Source organism: Molothrus ater, chromosome 27, assembly GCF_012460135.2.
Source record: "Molothrus ater isolate BHLD 08-10-18 breed brown headed cowbird chromosome 27, BPBGC_Mater_1.1, whole genome shotgun sequence".
In the NCBI taxonomy this organism is placed as follows: domain Eukaryota; kingdom Metazoa; phylum Chordata; class Aves; order Passeriformes; family Icteridae; genus Molothrus; species Molothrus ater.
The window spans coordinates 4,144,145-4,158,870 of record NC_050504.2 but is presented as its reverse complement, the minus strand read 5'-3'; the positions used below and the strand labels follow the sequence as shown (position 1 = coordinate 4,158,870).

Here is a 14,726-nt window from a genome sequence, read left to right as displayed (position 1 = left end):
CTATGAAAAACTGAGGGAAATATTTTTAAAACTATTTCAGTAACAGCATTTCAAACTAAATCGTTTTATGAAAATAATAAATGGCCAGATTGATCTCACCCTAGCTCTGTATTTCAGGTTACAAACAGATTTTTAGAGTCTGAAAGACATGAACGTATTTAGAAGATTCAGATTTAAGTTAAAATATAAGGGTCAGAATTTATTTAAAGCTTATCATAACATCTTAAAATATTTTGCATGACTAGCAGTAAATAAAGCTGTATGTGTGCTTATGATCTAACATAGTCTAATAGTAGAGATATGCATTAACAGAAGCAAGGCACAAGTTACATCTGAAATTTTCAGTTATTTTAATGTAAGTAAGTTAGCAAAAATACAATATTGCCATTAAAAGTGTAAAAGACAAAAGGGTAACTTCATAGTGGGGCTGGTGACAGACTCACTCAAGTGCAAAGTCTCCCATAGGCAGCACATTTTCTGTGAAATTGAGTTTTATCAATTTCTGATAACGTTTTTATCAACTCTGATAAAATCTCCAGTTTTATCTGTGGTTGCTGGAAGAGGACAAGGGTTTGCAGAGACTCTCAGTGACTGCAAAACCACAGCCCAAAATGAGGAGTGCATCTCATCCCTGATCCTCAGTGCAAAGAGAACAGCAGCCACCACAGTGTCCTGCACTTTCCCTGACAAGTGTTACATGACACATCCTCTTCATCACAGCTTTAATTAACAGCTTTAATTAACCAGAACTCAGCTCACTGTCCGGGGACATGTAGCAATTTTGACTTTTTAAAACCATCCAAAATCAGGAAACTGTGGCCACTGATCTAACTCCTGCTGAGTAACTACATGGAGGTAACTTGGGTGCTTCAAAGCCTCCCATGCCATCCAAGGGAAGAGAAACTTCTCAATCATATTCCAGAATTGAATTCCAATTAATTTATGCTGAGGCAGGAATTCTAGCAAAAGCCCACCTTGAATGTCATACAGCAAAAGCACAATTCTCATAGCAGCACTATGATTTAATAGTGAAAAATCTGAGAGCTACCAGAAAAATACCTGTAGGCAGCAGTTGTGCAAAAGGGAAGGAGAAACTGTATTTTGTTAATGAATAAAAAATGTATTTTGTTAATGAGTTTGTGGTTTGGATCTGCACAACTGATGGCACAGATTGGTGCTTGGAATCCCATCCCACCCCATTTTTTAATTTCCTCCAGTCAGGCAGAACAGCCAGCTGTACATTTAAATAAGTGCACAGTAGGCACCACATAACCCTTTATGCTGCTGTGCTGAAGATTCCAGGAGCTGCACTCCCTTTTTCCCTGTGCCCTTATCCCAGAGATCTGGAGTCTGCAGGATCTTTATCACCAGCTCCTCAAAGGCATGGTGCACTCCATCCTGTGTCTTGGCACTGGTCTCTGGAGGAAGGGGGAAAAAGATTTTATCTCATTTGCAGGGAGTATATTCCACTTAGAAAACTTTATTTTAGGAGCAGAGAGAAGATGGGAGTTTTTTAATGACTGAACCTCCTCTCCTGTCTCTCTTAAATGTACACTTCAGTTGAATAGGATAAACAGAAATACATCCCAGTCTGAAGTCTCACATTTTTCCACCAAAAAGAAATCCACAGTTCCCCATTTTCTCCATAATGGAGAAAAAGAAATTGTTCTCAGGTTGTGACAGTAAATGTAGAAGATAATTATTCCATAACAAAGCTGAGAAAGAATTGCATGTTGTCCTCTATGTGTTTGAATTTCTCCCAGAAATCTTTTCAAGAAACTTTCTCTTTAGAAACTCCCACCTTTATAGCTTCACATTGCACATTTTATTGTTGCTCTAAGAATATTGTCTTTTATGTAGCTGCAACAGAAACTTGGAAATGAAAGATCAGGCAAGGTCCTTGCAGACACCAGTAAGGAGGAAAAATTCAGTCTTCTGGGCTCTGAATTAAAAAACCCTCCTAGTTTCAAGAGAATATAAAATTCATGCCTGTACAGTGTATGCAGTAAATCTGTTTCAGAGAAAAATGCTTCTGGCCAATGCAGAAACTGAAAACTACATCCCTGCACAGGAATTACAGCAAAAGGAACCCATATTAATTAGGTACTAAAAAAAAAGCTTTAACAACCCATCAACCTGAAATACAATTGTACATTCATGCTTGGCAATCCCAAAATAAATATTTGAATGTTTAAGGTTTTGTCCCAGAGGTTCATACCTATGAAAAGCAGTGAGTGTTTCCTGGCAAGCTGCAGCCCTTCTTTTCTCTCCACTTCACGGTCAGGCTGCAGGGACAGATGAAGAACACAACTGAAATAAGCTACACTCAAAAATACCCAGAAAAGCAGCACTGAAATGAGAACAAAACCTCAAAAATGACGTTTTGTTGAAAGGAAAAAATGTGGTATGTATTAATCAACTGGATTTTCCCACTCTGTAGCTCACTGCCAGGCTGGCTGTGTTACCTACAGCACTCACCTCACATTTACACCCTGTGATGAACAAATAACCCAGGGGAGAAGGGAAAAGGATGCATTCCCAAACTGACCTTATCAGTTTTATTGCCAACCAACATCTTCACAGTGCTGCTGGATGTGGTGTACATCTCCAGCTCATTCAGCCACCTTCCCAGTCCTGTGAAAGTGGCTTTTCTTGTAACATCATACACTGAGAACAGAGGAAAAGGAGCTCAACAGCTGTAGAGCCTTGGACAACGTTTCCTTCATTGTGACACAACTTGGTCCATCCACACTTCCTAACTGCTGCCCGGAAAAAACAAACGGTGCTAGGGAACTACAGAAAGAGGCATCAGCCTCACACTGCTCCCAGAGCTGGAACACACTGGGCTGTGCTCCCTCAGCATTACAGACCACAGGCACCTCTGGAGGAAAAATCAGATTTACCCAACAGAAATATTCCACCTGTTGGTAGTGCTGAATTGGGCCACACAGAATATTTTTCAGTAGGTATTTTGTCAGCTAATTTTATGTATAAGTACATGCACATGCTGCTGCTAAAAGATGGACTGAGTTCAAAGCTACTTTTGGGTACTGGTAACTTAATAATTGCATTTACATAAATCACCAAGGTTTAAAAATCATAGAAAGAATATTTTGTAGAGCAGAGTTAAGGTTAGCCTTCACAAATCCTGAAAGGAAGAACCCCTTTGTTTTCTAATTGTTGTTGTCACTCTGAAGGGGCTTTGTCTGTGTACAAACCTCAAGTCTTACCATAATCACAACAATCACATCAATAGTTTCTGGGGAAAAAAAGAAGTAAAAACATAATGGGGAAAAGAACACAACACAACCCCTGATTAGCCTTATTACCAGAAAACCACCCATGTGATAGCTGCAAAGCTAATAATTCATCCACTCAACAACTTGCAGCATGACATCTCTGCCTTTTTAATTTAAAATATTTTGAAGCAGCAACATTTCCTGCCTGTGGTTTTGCATACCCAGTGTTTGAGCCATAATTATTCCTTAGATTCTCTTGGATAACTTCCTTTTGCAAGGACATGCACATTTAGGAGAAATAAAGCCCACAATTTCTGTCATCATGCTTTTCTCCCATTTATTTCATACCTAAAACAACCCCTTGAGCTCCTCTGTAGTAACTGGGAGTCACTGTTCTGAAACGCTCCTGTCCTGCTGTATCCTGCAGAAGGAGGGGGAAAATAACCCCGAACACACAACATCAAATACATTTAGAACAAAAAAAAGAGGTATTTTAAACTAAACAAGACAAGGAAATTTAAAATTTTAAATCCTGAGGAGTAAGGAAAACATGAAAAGGAAGGAAGTCCCAAACCTTGACTAAGGAAGCCTTTAGAAGTGGTTTTGTTTGTTTGCAGCTCCTGCTGTACCATCACGACACTCATGAAATCTCAACATGAGGAAGACTTCAGCAAAGAGAGAGGAGGAGCAGGAAGGAAGCGAGGAAACCACAAAAAGGAGCTCTTGAAGCTTGTGCACCTCTCAAAACCCAACACGTCCCCACCTGTCTGGAACAAAACCTACCCATATGGCCAGCTGTACTGCACGGCCCTCCACCAGCATTTTCTTCACTTTAAAATCAATACCTGAAAGTTAGAAAGGGCGGCTCAAAGTCAGAAGGAGAGGCTCGTCAGAAGCAACTACCGAATGCCCGCCGTGGCAGCCCTCGCATTCGCACGATCCCGGCTCCGGACCCCAAAAAGAACAAGCCCAGCAAGAAGGAGCCCGGCAGGAGTGAGCCCAAGCAGGAACGAGCCCGGTAAGAAAATGCCCGGCAAGAAGGAGCCCCGCAAGAAGGAGCCCAGCAAGAACGAGCCCAGCAGGAACGAGCCCAGCTCCGGGCGGGCGGACCCCGGGCTCACCGACGGTGGGTGTGAGGCGCGGCTCGAAGGCGCCGTCCGTGAACCTCCGCAGGAGGCTGTGGGGACAGAGAGCGCGGCCTCAGCCCGGGGCTGCGCTCGGGGCACCCCCGCGGGCCGCTCCAGCACCTGGTCTTGCCCACGCCGCTGTCCCCGACCAGCAGGAGCTTCAGGGTGAGGCCTGCGGGCTCCATCCCGCAGCGCTCCGGTCCAGCCGCCGCCGCCGCCGCCGCTGCTGCGCTCCCCGAGCAGCCGCCCGCTGCTCCCGGCGGTGCGGCCCCGGCAGCTGCCGCGGCCCCGCCTCGGAGGCGGCGGCCGGGGCCGGGCGGGGCGGGAGCGGGCCGGGCTGGAGCCGCAGCGCCAAGGGCTCGGCCATGGGCGATTACCAGATCTCGGTGGAGGAGCTGAACGATCTCCTGTCTAACGGGAGCGGCTGCTACAGCCTGCCCAGCGCGCACAGCAACGAGGTGGTGCCGCGCATCCACGTGGGGAACGCGTGAGTGCGCCGGAGCGGGGGCGCGGGGCAGGCCCGGCCTGGGAGGGCACGGGGGGCGGAGGGGCCGGGAGGGGCCGGGCCGGGCCGGGCTGGGCTGGGCCGGGCTGGGCTGGGTGGGGTGTGCGGAGAGGCCGGGCCCGTAACGGTGCCCGGCGGGCAGAGGGGCTGGGCCGAGTGCGGTGTGTGAAGGGGCCGGGCCGGTAGCGGTGCCCGGCGGGCAGAGGGACCGGACCGGGCCGGGCCGGGTGCGGTGTGTGAAGGGGCCGGGACAGGTGCGGTGTGTGGAGCGGCCGGGCCGAGTGCGGCGCCCGGCGGGCAGAGGGACCGGGCCGGGTGCAGTGCGTGGAGGGGCCGGGCCGGGCTGGGTTCGGTGCCCGGCGGGCAGTGGGACCGGGCCGGGTGCAGTGCGTGGAGGGGCCGGGCCATGCCGGGTTCGGTGCCCGGCGGGCAGTGGGACCGGGCCGGGCCGGGCCGTGACCGTCACCGAGCAGCTCCCGGTGCTTCGAGCCCGGGGCAGTCAGGCTGCAGGATCTGCTGGATCTCAGCGGGGTTTATGTTTTACACCACATCATGATTTCAGTTATGCTGTCCTATCCTGCTTGTGAAAAACGCCAATCGCTTGTTCTTAAAATTTTAGAAGTTTAATAGCAATAAAATGGTTATAAAAATAGTAACATAATTAGAGTAATAATAATTTGGACAATTTGGATTAGGACAATATGAGACAATAAAAACAAAGAGTTATGGACAGTCCGGGTACCTTTTTCTGGGCCAAATAAGCCCTAAAAAGGACCCACGTTAACAGAGGATTAACCCTTAAAAACAATAACCTGTTGCATATTCATACACCTCATATATGATGCAGAAATTCCATTCAAACTCAGGATTCTGTCTGGGCAGTGTCAGCTTCTTCCTCTGAATCCTAACGGCGTCATCCTCTGATAATGGAGCAATAAATTCTCTTTGTCTGAAAGATTCAGGTGTCCTGTGGCTGCTATCTCAGTGCGAGTCCTTTCTTTAAAAAAAGTACCCTACATAGCATCATTTCTATTTTAACATTTTGTTATAACCTCAAACTATATTTAGCACACTACTTAAGAGAATTAATACAGCATCACTTTCTAACACAACATATATAATATTCAATTTAATATTTGTGAAAAGCCAATCATAAAATACGCATTTTTCACACTGCTGATTCTCCTTCCCCTTTTTGGTCCATCTCTGTGCACTTCTTCCCTGTGAAATTTTAAGTGGTTTTTTTTTTTTTTTTTTAAATACACTGGATCCCTGTACTTATTTTAGGTTTTTACCTCTTAAAGAAATACAACTCAAGATCATGGATTTTCACTAACTTACCTTTAAGCCAAACCAAATTATATTTGTTACAGCTAGGACATGCATATCTAGAGCTGGGACTGAAATCATTCAGTAGCCAGCCTGATGTCTGGCAGCCACCATCTCCTTCATATTTGTAGTAGTTACAAAATAGTAGTTTTTTCCTGGGGAAAACAAGGAAATCATAGCTTGGAAGCTGATTTGTGCAGTAAATAATTTAAAAATAACAATCTGTTGCCACATTCAACCATGATTTCTGGATGGGAGTTCCTGTTGATGCTGAACAGTCAGAAATATGCTGATCTATATCATGTTAATTAAACCATATTCTCACTCTACTAAGCATAGGAACTCACCCCTGAATTAACACTTTTTGGTTTGGCCTTGCTCTGTAGGATTTTTGTGTTGAAAGCAGAATTCTCCAGACACTGAAACTTCTCCCCTGGCACAGATGATGTCCTGCCAGATGGAAAATCTGTCAGCATTTGTTTGGGTAATGAAGTCTTACAAATATTTGGTTCATTGCCATAGTTGCTTGGCACAGACAGCAGAAAATGCAGAAGCTTCAGTCATGCATAAATCTTCATCTGCTTTCACTAGAATTTAAGGGGTGTGCAATCATCAGGAAGAAAGAAATTCTCAAGATGTTCATGGCCTTGAATTACATCAAAATTGTGAGTGAATGGACTCAGAGATTCATATAGATGAAAACTGACTGATTTGGGTGTTTATTTTTTTAGATTGCCTAAGTGTCCAGCCACAAGCCCTGGATGCATTGCCATCTCACAGAAACTTGTCCAGAGTGATGCTGCACAAATGCTTATCTGGAGCTCAGCTTAATATTAAGACCATAATTTGCAATTTAGGAGTTGAGCTGTGGGGAGTTTTTAAAAAAATATTTGTTTCCATATCCAGTTAAACACATACTGAAAACTGCTTTTAAAACCAATCTGTCTAGGCTACCTCTTTTCACACAGTGTGCAGGAACTGAGTTATCCTTCAGCTCAAGCTTTCTGTCACATTCTGCTGATGTTGGCCACTGGGGCTTAGATTTTACTAGGAGACCACACAGAGTGATAAAACACGTGGGGTTTTTTATTTCCCAGGAAAGTGGGGCAAATATTGCAACTGACATAAGGAAAGAATCAGACTCAGAATGAAAAGCAGTGGGATTATGGCAAAAAGGAGTCAATGCTCTCCTGATATTCCTTTATGGTTAGCTCCCCTTACTGTGGATTGCATCCCAGGACACAAGCTGAGGTTGGTGCATGGTCACTTGTGTTACTGAGCAGGGTTGTTTAACTGGTTTTTAAATTATGTGGATAACTGTTAACCTTAGAAGTTAGTGTGTTATCATCTCCAGTGTCTCCCTACTTTGGTCAGAATTTTATGTTCAGAAAGTTAGAATTTTATGCCACAGTAGGATCTAACAGATGCAGATTCACGTTCATGTGTGCATTCCTCAGTGTCAGACAAGAAATCAGCATTCTCTCATGCACAAGTAAGGGACCATGGCTCTGAATATTTTTGTGAATTTATAACCTGTAGCTAATTCACTTTTTGGGCATATTTGGCATCTATTAACAGAAAAATCCAAGGGTTTGGTTCTCAATACCTAAATACTGAGATAATTCACCAAATTCTAATGATTTTCTTGACACTTTTTGTCATGCAGGTTCATAGCCAAGAACATAATGAGGCTGCAGCATCTGGGGATAACCCATGTTCTGAATGCAGCAGAGGGGAAATCATTCATGCATGTGAACACTAATGCAGAGTTCTATGAAGGCTCAGGCATCAGATACCATGGCATTAAAGCCAATGACACACAGGAATTTAACCTCAGTCGCTACTTTGAGGAGGCAGCTGATTTTATTGACAAAGCCCTTTCCCAGAAGGATGGTAAGGCGAACTGAAATACCTTTCTACCATGTTTTCTGTGCACTGCATATGTTTCTTAGTCATTTGCTGTTTAAAATGCTTCTTTGCTCTTATTATCCACAGAACAACCAAGTGAAAAATTCAGATAAAGGCCCTGAATCAGGCACAAGAAGGCACAGCTTTGTCTTGTGTTTATACATGCAGGTCTCCAGTACCTGGCAAAGGGAATTCTGTAGGGGTGACTTTGAAATGAGGAACAGCTGCTGCATCTTATTATAGTTTCTTTCTGGGAAGAAATGTTTGTACTTTTCCTCAGATGTTTTTAATTTTTCTCTTCTTCTTTTCTAATAAAATATTCTTAAAAAAATAAGTTAAGGGTCTAAAAGTGGTTTAAGGACATTAGAAATTACAATTTAAAGGCAGAATTGATATAAGTAATACAAGTACTGAAGAGTAGTCACATAACCTGTTATATGTGGTTTTTCCAAATGTACAGTAAGAATACAGACTGTCACCTTACAGTTTTCATTATATTAAGTCATTACATTATTTTATGTGTTGATTGCCTCTATTTCCTAGGATTGCAGGAAAGTTGAAGGTCGTATTTGCAATGTTGTTTATTGCCACATTTCTCTGTAGTGTGTTTCCTCAGAGCAGAAATCCTAGGACACAGTGCAGTGGGACAGATGGTGTTTGTGTTGTCTAGCTATTTCAACATTTCAGTTATTTCTACACATGCCTAATTTCCTTCTTGCTTCGTGGCTGAGCATTGAACAGGAGCAATGAGAACTCCCACAATTCTAGAAGTCCTTTCTCTGAAATGGGCAAAGGGATTCTGGAGCTGTGATGTGGGTTTTGACAGATGGAAATAAATTCTTCATCCAGTTTGGTGGAGTATGAAAAATTCTAAAACTTAAATGCAACTCTTGCAGTTAGCACTGTGGCTCACTGAAACCAGGCTGCAAGAGGAGAGAAGGGTTTGCTGTGCCATGACTGCACCTGCTCAGTTTAATCTCAAAAGTTTCAGGGTCAGTAAATTCAGAGTCAGTCTGGGTTTGCAGCAGTTCCATTTGCTGGTTCTTTCACTCTGAGCAGTTGTTTACCACACCTACCACTGGTTTTTTAATGTGGTAAACAAAGAGGGACCTTGGAGCTGGGTGATGTGGGAGTCAGGTTTAAGATTAACTGGCTACTCCAAATTGTTAGTTTTGTTGGACATTGAAGTATAAAGGAGTCCTTTGACTTTACTCGAATAAAGGGAGAGGCCATGGGGAATTCCCCTGGGATCTCTCAAATTTTTGGAGGATGCAGCCTCCTTTTTATCCTAATTTCCCACATTTCCCTTCTCTCTTTCCCCATTTCTGAGGTACTTCAGAGGTACAGACTTCCCAGAACACCTGATACCAAAGATTTCCCTCTAATGTACAACCCTCCCTTTTAATTTTCCATTCTTACAGAATTTAGGGTTTTTTCTATCTCATGGTTTCTTTCATCTTTCAATGTCTAATTTCATTTATCAGAAAACCTAAAGTTTATTTGTAAAAGCAAATCTCTTTTTCCATTCATCAATCAGTGGAATCCTTCCCATTGTTTCTTTTATCCCCCAGTGCTGGTTTTATCTACCAGCAGACCCACAGCTTGTTTGTAAAGACAAATCCACCATTCCTCTCAATACCCTTTGCCTCCTTGGTTATCCAGTGAGACTGGCTCAGCAATTCTTTTCTTCTACATCAAAACTTGCTTCCATCTCTATTCTTCAGATTCTACATTCAAAAATCTTTCTGCTAAGCACACATACCTGTGAGACTTTCTTGTCAAACTTTAAAAAAGTTAAGGTATAGATTGGTTCTCCTGTATGAAGATGCTCAGCAGAGGAAAGTTTATAATGCATTGTAACCAAAACCAAAGGGTGTCCAGGCCTGCCTGCAGCTGGAGCTGACAGCTGTGGGCACAGCTCTGTCACCCACCACCCTGGCCTGCTGTAACCTCTTGGATGGATTAACCTGCATTTGGGAGAGCCCCTGCAGCCCCACATCCCTCATTTCAGCTCTTACAGACACATTTGGCGCCCAACGCGGTGCTCAAACCCACCACCCTGGCATTACGAGTCCCGTGCTCTACCGACCGGCCCTTGTCACGCTTCCATCCTTCCCAACACGCGTCCCCCGCTGCGCTTCCCGTTGCCTCGCAGCCTAACCCTGAGCTGTGGCTGTCTCCCCGCAGGCCAGGTGCTGGTGCACTGCCGGGAGGGCTACAGCCGCTCGCCCACGCTGGTCATCGCCTACCTGATGCTGCGGCGGGGCATGGACGTGCGCAGCGCGCTCTGCGCCGTGCGCCAGCAGCGCGAGATCGGCCCCAACGACGGCTTCCTCCGGCAGCTCTGCCAGCTCAACGAGCGCCTGCTGAAGGAGGGCAAGGTCCAACCCTAGGGCGCAGCACCGCAGCGGGGGTTTTGGGGGTTTCGGTTTCTCAGAGCTTTAGGGGATGGGTTAGGAGCTTTAGAGATGCGAATTTCAACCGCCCCGGGGCTGGAATTGCTGCTTGTCTAGTGAAAATATCCGTCTGGAACTCTGTGATGCTTTCGAGATGGGACAAAATTGTGTCGCTGTTTGCCATCAAGGGATGTTTGTAGAGGGATAAGTCCAGCTGTCTTCACACACATTTCAGAGCCCCTGCAGACTCCATAGCGTATGGTTTGCATTGACATTGAATGTGATTTGTTTAAGCTTTGTCTTTAGCTTGTCATGACAGATTGATTATATGTAAGTGCTTTTATTGAAGAGCTCTGGATGTCAGGGGCACAGACCCAAATCTGACTCCACCATGGGTTCAGGATGAACACAGTTTTATACCCTTATTATATAATTACATATTAATTATTAAACTTACATTGTTCTATTGTATACATTGATTTCATCCAAGGATTCTTGTAATTTAACGAGCCCTTAGGAACACTGGACTGGGACTGTCCCAGTACCATTCCCAGTGTCCCCAGTGCCCCTCCCAGTGTCCACATTTCCCTGTTCCCAGTGCAAACTGGAGCTGGTGGTTGGGTCCCTGGCGTCCTGCATGGAGCTGGTGCCCAGGATGAGCCCTTGGGGACACTGCACTGGGACTGTCTCAATGTCCCCAGTGCCACTCCCAGTGTCCTCAGTGTCCCCAGTGCCACTCCCAAAACAAAAATCCAGTACATTGATTTCATCCAAGCATGGATTTCTGTAGTTTCCATCAAGCTCCCCAAACATCATTATTCTTGTTATGATTAAACAATAATTATATCCAACTACCAAACAATCATCATATTCAACAGTTATGTCATTTATCATATAACAATCATATCTTTTATCATAGTCATTAAATGATTATACAGGTGCAGTTTTGCATGATCCAGTAAACCCTAACGTTTTGCCAGGCCCAACCTTTCCAGCTCCCCTGAATATCCCATGATTTTAGAAACATTTTATCCCTATACTATCAACCAGAGCACCAGCTCCCAAAAGCCCCAACACATCCCTTCACTCACTCTTAATAGGAGCACTGTAATTTCTAAAGCTTCTTTTTCATGCACACAGGTGCCTAAAGTTTGAATGTAGGAGCTTCAAGGAATGGGAAGCATATGTACAAATGCACAGATGCACTCACTTGGAAAATAAAGTGCATGCAGTGTTTTGTGTGGATTTATGCAATGCACAGTGTGAGAGTAAAGCCATTCAGAACCCATGCTTGATGCACACTGTGTTTCCAAGAATAGTTTTTTATCTTTTCTGTTACAATGGACATGAAATAGTCTGTTATTAAATGCTCTTTTATTTTTATTTCAAAATCATAGTAGAAAAAATGTCAAGAGCAAATGCTGAGGGAAGAACTTGAACAAGGAAGAAATGATAATTAGTATTTAGAAGTGTTTGTGGTGGATGTATAATTTAAGTATCCTAATATAATGCCTTTCAAAGCTTGTATGGAATTACAGTGTCTTTATCTCTTCTTTGCTATCACTGTTCAATAACAGAATGGAATGAGCTCACGTGCAGGTTCCTTCCAGCACAGGTGTGCTTACAGAGCAGTTTGCACAAGAACACTCTTGACTTCTTGGATTGCTTGCATGGTATCATGAAATAAAAATGAGCATTGTAAAGTACCACACTGTATAGGAAATATTTACATTGTATTCAAATAAATGATGACTTGATTCTGTTAACTACAGATGAAATGAGTGTTGGGAGAGGGAGCTTTGTTTGCACTGTGCCTGACTTAGTGTGTAAATGTGTACCTGTGATTTACAGCACTGTATTCATGCCAGGGATCTCCCACTGCTGACTGGAATTGTTGGTTAAACCATCAGAAACCAGGGTGACTGCTCCATTCTCACCTCTGCTTTAATGTAGTTCTAGAATGAAAAATCTTAACACTGTTTTAAACAGAAACACTTCAATAGTAACACATGTGGTCCCAGATGAAGTTTTGTCTACTCAGGTCAGCAATCAGCAATCACAAAGGCCAGGCAAGCATTGTTTGACAATCAGATATTGTTTAGCAGTCAGAAATCACAAAGGACATCCAGGCATGGTTTTACTGCTGGTTTTGGGGTTGTGTGGTTGGAGGAGTGTGGGAGAGGCAGGGGAGGCTCTGCACAGCCAGGTAAAGTTCAGCTCCAGAGGAGATTATTCTGCTTGAGCTCCAGTCCTCCTGGCTTACCTTCCACAGGATGGAGCTGCCACACCAAGGAGCCTTTTCTGTTGTGTCCTTCAGGTGACAGTGGGGGGACACTCTGCATGGTGTCCCTGTCACACCTCCACAGCCAGTCAGTGTTCAGTGCTTGCTTTGAACCAGGATGGTTCAGTAATAATAAGCAGTAATCAATTCCACCACCTAATTACACACCTATTTGCTTTCTCCCATTGATCCATTTAATCAGGAGTAGATTATTTGCTTCTTCAAAACTCCTTGTTACTATTTTCATATTGTGTGAAGTAGGAGTCGTGGCTTTGGAAATAGGAATACTGGCCTTGCCTTTTCTACAATGCTGACTTCTCACACTGCAGTCTAATTTATAAATTGCCCTTTAAAAAATTTTACTTTAAACATAGATTTTTTTTTCTTGTCTCACACCATGTATTCTTAACACCTATTTGCACTATAAGGAAGAAAAAGGGAAATTCACATTGGATGCACTTTATCTTTCACCTGTTACTTGGAAGTCAAAATTCCAGTCCTTTAAAGAGCTAAGAAACCATTAGGCATTAGACCTTTGTTGACCTTTAATAAACCAGAATGGTTTATTAAAATTGAGTCTGTTTACTTTCTGTAGTTGTCAGTACCAAGAAATATTGAAAATCAAAACAGGGGAATGTGTTCTTATAGTCAAGATAATTTTTACTTCATGGGACACTGGTCACTCCTATGGAAACTCTGGCCCATTTGTCTCAGTATAACAAAACTGATTTAGCAAATGTTTTGTGACAGGAGGGTGGAGAGGCATAAGTAAAACAATGTTAGAAATTGTTTTTAAAAGTGAGACAGTGGATCATATTTAAAATCACTGATAGGCAACTCAGCAACGGAGCCATTTCTGCTTTTAGAGCAGGCTAAAAATAGTTAAAATGTCAGACCAGTGCTCCATTAATGGCTCATACCCTTCCTGTGAGTCTGGCTCTCCAAGTACAGTCATCTTGCAAATTCCTCTGCCCATTTGAGCTGGCCAGGAAGGTCTTGTATGTCTGTAACCCACAGTGATTGTGCTGTATACTTCTAAATTTCTCTTCCTGATTGTAGAAGGAAAGATTACATAAAACATGGGAATGAGAGCTTTCTTTCCTTGTAATATGAAAATGAGAATGTATTGGAAAAAATAGAGCTTTTTATTCCTCTGAAATTGCTGAGCATCTGCCCTTTGCTGTGAGATCTTCCTTACAAGAATGCTAATTTAGGGAGGTACATTTGGAAAGAACAGTTTGTTGCAAACAGCAACACTCTGTCTCTGATGCCAGAAGCAGAAAATTTTACCTAATTTTATTTTTTATATTAGTTCTGCTAGTTTACTATGATGTTTTTAGTACAGAGACTGCCTAGTGGAATCTGTCTTAGTTTAGCACAGAAATTTCTCCTAAAATTACTTTCTGGGCTTCACCAAAGAGTAAAACTAGAAACAGAACAAGCCTGAGAGGTGTCTTTCAAGGATTTGCTGGTGAGAATTAGTTTTAGTTATTTATTAATTTATTCTGCAAATAAATCCTGGAAATAACGAAGTGTTGGTTGTGTGTTTTAATTGTAGTTCCTGTGGGCTGATGCTGCTGGCTGGCTGACTCACCAGATGGAGCTGTAGGCTTGTTCTTCTTCCCTGGAGAGCCAGCCCTGACTCCTGACCTGTGCTGGTGTGTGAATCCGGTGAATTCTTACCACTGAAAAGGACAAGCCATCAGAATGGCTTAGCAGCCTCTGGTGGGAAATAATAAGAACCCATTTATTTTGGCTTCTTGCAGATCATCACAGCACAGCGTTCAGACTGTTGTGTTCACTCTGTGACATTGCAGAGTTCTTCTGAGGCAGCTGAAAGTTGATTGGGAAAGGCTGCAGCATGAAAAAACAAACAACCAAACAAAAACCAAACAACTGTTTGAGAAGCAAAGTTCATGTCGAAACAGAATTCTGATCATG

General features: G+C 43.4%; 2 protein-coding genes across 2 annotated transcripts; one reads left to right on the top strand and one right to left on the bottom strand.

Annotated features, from left to right (window-relative positions):
• Positions 1-333: 333 nt before the first annotated feature.
• On the bottom strand, positions 334-4,705 carry LOC118696760 (ras-related protein Rab-18-B-like). Its single transcript, XM_036399074.2, has 7 exons — positions 4,487-4,705; positions 4,361-4,416; positions 4,023-4,084; positions 3,588-3,660; positions 2,549-2,667; positions 2,219-2,285; positions 334-1,418 (listed from the first exon to the last, which is right to left on the bottom strand). Exons 1-7 carry the CDS (start codon positions 4,549-4,551, stop codon positions 1,243-1,245), a joined length of 618 nt encoding a protein of 205 aa, XP_036254967.1. The 5' UTR covers positions 4,552-4,705; the 3' UTR covers positions 334-1,242.
• DUSP3 (dual specificity phosphatase 3) lies at positions 4,690-14,317 on the top strand. The gene is made up of 3 exons (XM_036399075.2): positions 4,690-4,853; positions 7,867-8,093; positions 10,296-14,317. Exons 1-3 carry the CDS (start codon positions 4,732-4,734, stop codon positions 10,499-10,501), a joined length of 555 nt encoding a protein of 184 aa, XP_036254968.1. The 5' UTR covers positions 4,690-4,731; the 3' UTR covers positions 10,502-14,317.
• The last annotated feature ends 409 nt before the right edge of the window (positions 14,318-14,726 follow it).

Coding starts and splice junctions, on each gene's coding strand:
- LOC118696760 (XM_036399074.2), bottom strand. CDS start 4,551: ATGGAGCCCGCAGGCCTCACCCTGAAGCTCCTGCTGGTCGGGGACAGC. Junction 2,286..2,548: donor TTGGCAATAAAACTGATAAG/GTCAGTTTGGGA, acceptor CTGTCCCTGCAG/CCTGACCGTGAAGTGGAGAG. Junction 1,419..2,218: donor ACACTCACTGCTTTTCATAG/GTATGAACCTCT, acceptor CCCTTCCTCCAG/AGACCAGTGCCAAGACACAG.
- DUSP3 (XM_036399075.2), top strand. CDS start 4,732: ATGGGCGATTACCAGATCTCGGTGGAGGAGCTGAACGATCTCCTGTCT. Junction 4,854..7,866: donor CGCATCCACGTGGGGAACGC/GTGAGTGCGCCG, acceptor TTTGTCATGCAG/GTTCATAGCCAAGAACATAA. Junction 8,094..10,295: donor AGCCCTTTCCCAGAAGGATG/GTAAGGCGAACT, acceptor GTCTCCCCGCAG/GCCAGGTGCTGGTGCACTGC.